This window comes from Arachis hypogaea, chromosome 13 (genome assembly GCF_003086295.3).
Source record: "Arachis hypogaea cultivar Tifrunner chromosome 13, arahy.Tifrunner.gnm2.J5K5, whole genome shotgun sequence".
NCBI classification, from domain to species: Eukaryota; Viridiplantae; Streptophyta; class Magnoliopsida; order Fabales; family Fabaceae; genus Arachis; species Arachis hypogaea.
The window spans coordinates 113,153,686-113,161,081 of record NC_092048.1 but is presented as its reverse complement, the minus strand read 5'-3'; the positions used below and the strand labels follow the sequence as shown (position 1 = coordinate 113,161,081).

The following is a 7,396-nucleotide window of genomic DNA, read 5'->3' as shown; positions in this document are numbered from 1 at the left end:
GGAGGTTTCTGTTTTGAAGGAGGAGTTGGTTAAGTGTAAGAGTCTTGTTGCCGAGCTTCAAGCTCGTCTGACTGAGACCGAGAAGATGCTGAAAGAGACTAAGGAAAGTTATTCTAAAGATGTGGAGGATTTGAAGAAAAAGGAAAGCGATTTGGTGAACGTGCAAAGTCGTCTGATTGAGGTGACTGCTCAATTTAAGGATATGGAGAAGAAAAAGGTGGATGAGATTTTGGATTCGTTTGTTAAAGGTTTTTGAAAGGGCAAGGTTGCAGGTTAAGTTTTTAGTTCCGGATGCCAATATTTCTGGCATGGATCCAGGGAAGATAGTTCGAGATGGTCAGCTTATTGAAGATGATGGTGATGCAGAGGATGGGGTTGACAACGTTTAGAAAAATTTCTTTTGAACTTGTTTTGTATATGTTTAATTTGAATGTGTATTGTAAGTTGATAACAGTATGGCTCTTGTTTTTTGAACTTTTGTTAGATTGACTTGTTTGAATGTTTAATTTGGTGCTTTTTATAAAAGCTGTTTGTGACTGTTCGGATGTTTTTCCGAATTTATTGGTTTTTCTGGTTTGAGTATGTTATTTGATTTGTAGCTTAGACGAGTAGTGGTATTTGTCCGAGCTGTATGGATAGATTGATAAGATCAATTTGATAGAGTAGCAAAGATAAGACATTATTCGTTTCATTTATATTTGAACCTTTTACATACAAAGGTGCAGGTAGGCTAGCCTCGTTAAAACCTCTCCAAGCAAAACCCTTTGGGATAAAATCTTGGTAGTAGGAAAAAGAGTACAAGCCTGTCCCTGTCTTTTTAACTATAATATTTCTTTAAGGAAGACACGTTCCATGTGTTAGGCAAGATTTTTCCATCCAGTGACTCTAGTTTGTATGCTCCTTGGCCGAGTGCTTTGGATACTCGGTATGGGCCATCCCAATTGGCTGCGAGCTTTCCATGTGTTGGTGGTTTCCGAGCAGTTTCTGTTTTGCGAAGGACTAAATCTCCTGCGACGAAGGATCTGTTTCTGACCGTCTTGTTGTATTGTCGAGCTATTGCTTGCTGCGCTGCACGTTGTCTCAATGTGGCGATTTCTCTGACTTCTTCGATGACGTCGAGCTCGGATCTCCGAGCTTCGTCTTGATTGGTGATATAAGTTCGGATAGAGTTCTGGGAGATCTCCAGTGGTATCATGGCCTCTGAGCCATATACCAATCGGAACGGCGTCTCCTTTGTTGATGTTTGTGGGGTGGTGTTGTATCCCCAAAGGACTTCAGGTATTAGCTCGGCCCAGAGTCCTTTAGCGTCATCTAGTTTCTTTTTTAGTGCATGTAAGATGACCTTGTTTGCAGCCTCAGCTAGTCCGTTCGTTTGAGGATGTTCAACAGAGGCGAAATGTTGCTTTATTTTTAGATTCTGCAAAAAAGTTTGGAATTTCTGATCGGCGAACTGGCGACCATTGTCAGTTGTAATATGCTTAGGTATGCCGAAACGGCAAATAATGTTTTTCCAAACAAATGTAATTATTTGTTGTGATGTTATTTTTGCTAAAGGTTGAGCCTCCACCCATTTGGAGAAATAATCAATGCCGACAATAAGAAATTTTACCTGGCCCGGTGCTGTAGGGAATGGCCCAAGTATATCTAGACCCCATTGGTTAAATGGCCAACTGATGTCCGAGTGATGTAACTGTTCGGCAGGTATGTGTATCAGTGGTGCATGTATTTTGCAATTGTTGCATGATCTGATTTTCTGTTGGTTGTCCTGCTGCAAAGTCGGCCAGAAAAACCCAGCTCGAAGGATCTTTGATGCTAAGCTCCGAGCTCCTGTATGGGTGCCGCAGATTCCTTCATGTGCCTCGGCTAAAGCTATGTCGGATTCGGATTTGTTGAGACACTTGAGTAGGGGCCGAGTATAACCTCTTCTATACAGTTCTCCATTAAGGATTGTGAAGGAGGATGCTTGCCGTCGAAACTTTTTATTGTTTTCGACCCCTTCTGGTACAACACCTGTTTCTAGATAGTGTATGAAGTCGTTCCTCCAATCTGTTACCTGTGAAACACTTAACACGTTTATCAGAGTAACAGTGGGTGATGTTATTGTGAACTGCTGTAGTGTAGATAGTTTGGACTGAGTACTGCCGAGCTTAGATAAGAGATCTGCTCTCTGATTTTGTTCACGTGGTATATGTTCTATTTCAAATTTGACAAATTTCTGTGATAATTTCTTTACTAATAGCAGGTATTTAGAGAGTAGAGGATCTTTTACCTGAAAGAGGTCATTTACCTGCTGTACGACTAACAAGGAATCACAATATACCTTGATCGTCGATATTTGAAGATCTAAGCAGAGTCTGAGTCCGGCGAGTAATGCCTCATACTCGGATTGGTTGTTGCTTGCTTTGAAAGCTAAGTGTATTGAGTGTTCCAAGATGAATCCATCTTCGGCTTCGAGACGAATTCCTGCACCACAGCCTCCGTGATTCGAAGAGCCGTCCACATATAAAATCCATTGTTTTGCATGATCTTCCTCGGATGGGATTGTAAGCTCGGCAATGAAATCTGCCAGGAATTGTGACTTGATAGGTCCTCTGGAGTGGTATCTTATGTCGAACTCGGATAATTCGACTGCCCATTTTATTAGTCGTCCTGCAATTTCTGGTTTGTGTAGCACTTGTCTTAATGGGGGATCGGTTCTGACATGGATAATATGGCTCTGGAAGTAAGGTTGGAGACATCGCGCCGAGAATATAAGTGCTAACGCGAGCTTCTCGATCCTTGGATAATTGAGTTCGGCCTGCTGGAGAGTTTTGCTAACAAAGTACACTGGATGCTGAACGTTGTTTCTCTCTGTAACAAGGGCTGAACTTATCGCCCAATCAGTAACTGACAGATATAGAAATAAATCTTCCCCTTGTATGGGTTTTTGTAGAATCGGCGGTTGTGAGAGTGTTGTTTTTAATTTTGAAAAGGCCTTCTCACAATCGTCGTTCCACTCGAATTTATTTTTCTTTTTAATTGTTTGGAAAAAAGGAACAGAAGTCGAAGCAAGGCAAGGAACAAATCTGGAAAGTGCAGCGAGTCGTCCGGTTAGGCGTTGAACTTCCTTGACTGTTTTAGGGCTGGCCATTTCCAGCACTGCTCGGCATTTGTCTGGATTTGCCTCTATTCCCCTGCATGTTAGTAAAAAACCTAAAAACTTACCCCCTTGAACGGCGAAGGCACATTTCTCGGGGTTGAGGCGCATGTTGTACTGGCGGATCTGGCCGAATATTTCTATAAGGTTGCTGATGTGATTATGTCCGGTTTTCGTTTTGGCGACCATATCATCGACATAAACTTCGATATTCCTGCTGATTTGTTTGGCGAACACTTTATCCATAAGGCGTTGGTAAGTTGTACCTGCGTTCTTTAATCCAAATGGCATAACTTTATAACAATAGTTACCAAAATCAGTGATAAAAGCTGTTTTATCTTGATCGGAGGGGTGCATTAATATTTGATTATACCCTGAATACGCATCCATAAAACTTAAAGTAGCATAGCCTGATGCGTTGTCTACTAAAGAGTCTATGGATGGTAGGGGGTAAGAATCCTTTGGGCATGCTTTGTTTAGATCGGTGAAATCGACGCACATGCGCCACTTACCGTTTTGTTTTCTTACCATTACCACATTGGCTAGCCATGTAGTGAATCTGATCTCCTTGATAAATTCGGCGTTGATGAGCTTTTGTGTTTCTTCTAGTGATGCTCTCTTCTTTTCCTCGCCGAGTTTTTGTTTCTTCTGTTGTACTGGTCGAACTGCCGAGTTTATTGCTAGTTTATGACTGATAATGTGTGGATCGATTCCGGGCATGTCTGATGGTGTCCATGCGAAAAGGTCGGCATGTTCTTGCAGGAAGGTTGTTATTGCCTGCAACTCAGATGCATTGAGTGAGGTACCTACATATGTGAATTTATTAGGGTTACTGTTAAAATACACTTTTTGTAGTTCATCAGAGGGTTTTGGGTGATTGAGGAAATCAGCTCTTGGGTCCAGTTCGGCTAGCGTGTGCTCCTTTTGGTTTAGGCCGACGTTATTGACTTGTTGCGTGGAGCGATTTTGGAATTTCATGCTGATGTTGTAACATTGTCGTGCCTCTTTATGGTCGCCATGAATTGTTCCAACCTGGTTTTCCTACAGAAGAAACTTTACACAGAGGTGAACTGTAGATACAATGGCGCCAAACTTATTTAGAAAGGGTCGGCCGAGAATAATGTTATATGGGCTGAAACAATCGACTACTAAATATTGAATATCATTAGTTTTTGAAAGAGGTTGCTCACCCAGTGTGGTTTGTAACCACACTGATCCGAGTATTGGAACTCGTTCTCCTGAGAAGCCGACCAGGTCTCCTCCTGTTGACTGTAACACGTTGTCGCTGAGCTTCATCTTTTGAAATGTAGAATAAAACAGAACATCGGCACTGCTCCCGGGATCCAAGAGTACTTTTTTCACTAATAGATCCCCTATCTGGAGGGTGATTACCACAGGGTCGTCCAGATTTTGTATATTGGAGTTAAAGTCGGCCTGTGTGAAAGTGACTTCTGGTTGTGGGTTAGTGATTGCTTCATCTTGTTTCGGTCCTTCTACCGAGCATATTGCTCTGAACGACCTTTTCCTTGCCGAGTTTGTGTATCCCCCACCTGCATATCCTCCTGAAATACAATTGATTATACCTCGTGGTCTTTCGTATTGGCCTGAAGATGCCTTCTCTTTTCCTCGGTGTTGTTCAGAAAGGTCGTTTGTTGTGGAACTAGGGCTGCGTTTTTGGATGTGACCATCGATGTATTTGTCTAGGTGACCTTGTCATGCTAGTCGTTCTAAGAGATCTTTGGCGACCACACAATCATCGGTATTGTGGCCGTGTTTCTGATGGAAAGCGCAGTACTTTGACTTGTCCACATTCTTTGCATCCTGGTATGTGTCGGCCTTTCTTGGAGGCTTAATTAGTTTGGAGTTCAAGATCTCCTTGATTATGTCTTCCCTCTTAGTGTTAAACTGCGTATAAGAATCAAATCGAGGTGTTAGTTTAAAACTTTTCTTAACGGTTGAGTTCTTATCTTCTTCCTGGAAGTGTGACTTGTCAGACTTCCGAGCTTGTCTGAGCTCCTCGATGTCAATTTGTCCTTTTGCTTTCTCTCGAAATTCTGCTAGAATCTTTGGTTTTGCTACTGCGATCGTTTCCTGGAACTTTCCGGGTCGGAGGCCGCTTTTAATTGCGTGCAGATGGACCTCGGGGTGGAAATCTGGTATGCTGATTGCGACCTTGGTAAAGCGAGTCATATACTCCTTTAAGCTTTCGTTTGGTCCTTGCTTGATAGTGTTCAGGTAATCGGAATCGTGCAAGTATATTGCAGATCCAGCGAAATGTTCTTCAAATAACTTCGCCAACTGATGAAAGCGCGAAATGGACCTGCAGGCAAAGCACACAACCAATCAAGTGCAGGACCGTCTAAATAATTCAGAAAACAACGGCATAAAACTGTATCTGATGCACCATTGACGATCATTATTGATCGAAATTTCTTTAGGAACTTCCTCGGGTCTCCGAGTCCATCATAAGGCGTGAGAGTCAACGGTAGAGTGAACCTCTTCGGCAGTTCGAAGTTCATTACTTCTTCTGTGAAGGGGCCTACAGGGTCCTCGGACTCTTCTTTCTCGTCTTCGGGTTGCTGCCCTTCGTATCGAGCAGTTTCTGAAACATGAGTCGGTTGGGACTGATGTTCTTCGTCTTCTGCCTGTTGGCGATGGGTATCGTTGTGCTCAATCCGAGCATGATTTAGCTCAGCAATTTGAGCAGCCATTATTTGGTTCTCGTCAGCCATTCGCTGATTAGCTTGTTGTAGCTCAGTTACCATTCGCATAAGTTCGGACAGTGAAGGAGGCGGTACGTCAGCCATGGATGTAGATGGAAGTGATGGGACCAAAAGAAAAAATATGATTTCCTCGGCCCCACGGTGGGCGCCAATTGATCTTGCCTGGAAAGTAGATCGGCTTTTACTCCTTGAAATCAGCCGAGCTATATGCTACAAGGTTGGACGTCTGTCCCTTCAGGGTCCGAGCTTCTGATGTTCGTTGTAAGGTATAAGAACGTGAGCAATGCAGAGGAGGTGGAGTGTACCTGCAAAGGCACTCCGATGCTTAAGTCAGTAATGGTATCAAGTTTGGAATAGAAAAAAAGATACTTTACCTTCTCTTTTATAGATATTTTCTCGTCCGTTGCATCTTTAGATGATTGTTTTGTCCGTTTCTGATAATTGGTTTGGTAACCGATTTTATCCTTACTGTTTGGGACGTCGGTTATAATAATATTGATTTTGCTGAGTTATAGCTCATAAAGGCCGAATAATAACGGAAAATGACGAGTTATGATGATGGCTAGTTATGAGGCTGAGTTATGATTTGTATTAATGGTGACCACATCAAGAAATAAAAAGCAGAAAAACCAATAGCTCTTTAAACCAAAAGGCATGAGCAAAAAAGCCTATAGCTCTTTAAACCAAAAGGCAGAGTAAAAGGATCCAAGACTTTGAGTATCAATAGTTAGGAGGGCCTAAAAGAAATATCCTAGCTTAAGCAGTTCAATTGAGCTGGTTCCCTAACTATATGCTTGTGGTGTGAAGGTATCAAGTGAAAAACTTGAGACTGAGTAGTTAAAGTCTTGGTCCAAATCAAAGAGTGTGCTTAAGAACTTTGGACACCACTGGCTAGAGATTCTAGCAAAGCTGAGTCACAATCCGAAAGGGTTCACCCAGTTAAGTGTCTGTAGCATTTATGTATCCGGTGGTAATACTGAAAAAAAAAGTATTTAGGGTCACGGCCAAGACTCTAGAAGCTGTGTTCAAGAATAAAAAAGAGCTTAACTAAGAGAATCAATAGTATTATCTGGATTCTAAGTTCCTAAAGATGCCAACTATTCTGAGTTTCAATGGATAGTGTGATGCCAAAACTATTCAGAAGTAAAAAGCTACTAGTCCCGCTCATCTAATTGAAACTGAGCTTCATTGAGAACTCTAAGATTTATTGTATTCTTCTACTTCTTTTTATCCTACTTTGTTTTTAGTTGCTTGGGGACAAGCAACATTTTATGTTTGGTGTTCTGATGAGCGGATATTTTATACGCTTTTTGCCATCATTTTCATATAGTTTTTATTATGTTTTATTTAAGTTTTATTAAGTTTTCATAGGTTTTAGTGCAAAATTCATATTTTTGGATTCTACTTTGATTTTGTGTGTTTTCATGCAATTTCAGGTATTTTCTGGCTGAAATTGAGGAGCTTGAGCAGAAGTTTGATTCAGAAGCAGAGAAAGGACTGCAGATGCTGTCAGGATCTGACTTCCGTGCACTCGAAA

The 7,396-nt window shown here is 41.8% G+C and overlaps 1 protein-coding gene across 1 annotated transcript; it reads right to left on the bottom strand.

Annotated features, from left to right (window-relative positions):
* Positions 1-4,849: 4,849 nt before the first annotated feature.
* LOC112735251 (uncharacterized) lies at positions 4,850-5,943 on the bottom strand. The gene is made up of 2 exons (XM_025784811.1): positions 5,579-5,943; positions 4,850-5,456 (listed from the first exon to the last, which is right to left on the bottom strand). Exons 1-2 carry the CDS (start codon positions 5,941-5,943, stop codon positions 4,850-4,852), a joined length of 972 nt encoding a protein of 323 aa, XP_025640596.1.
* Between the last annotated feature and the right edge of the window lie 1,453 nt (positions 5,944-7,396).

Bases quoted from the DNA above. Each gene is read 5' to 3' on its own strand.
- LOC112735251 (XM_025784811.1), bottom strand. From the start codon at position 5,943: ATGGCTGACGTACCGCCTCCTTCACTGTCCGAACTTATGCGAATGGTA. The intron at 5,457-5,578 runs GTTCCTAAAGAA...CTTTGCCTGCAG, and splicing joins GGACTCGGAGACCCGAGGAA to GTCCATTTCGCGCTTTCATC.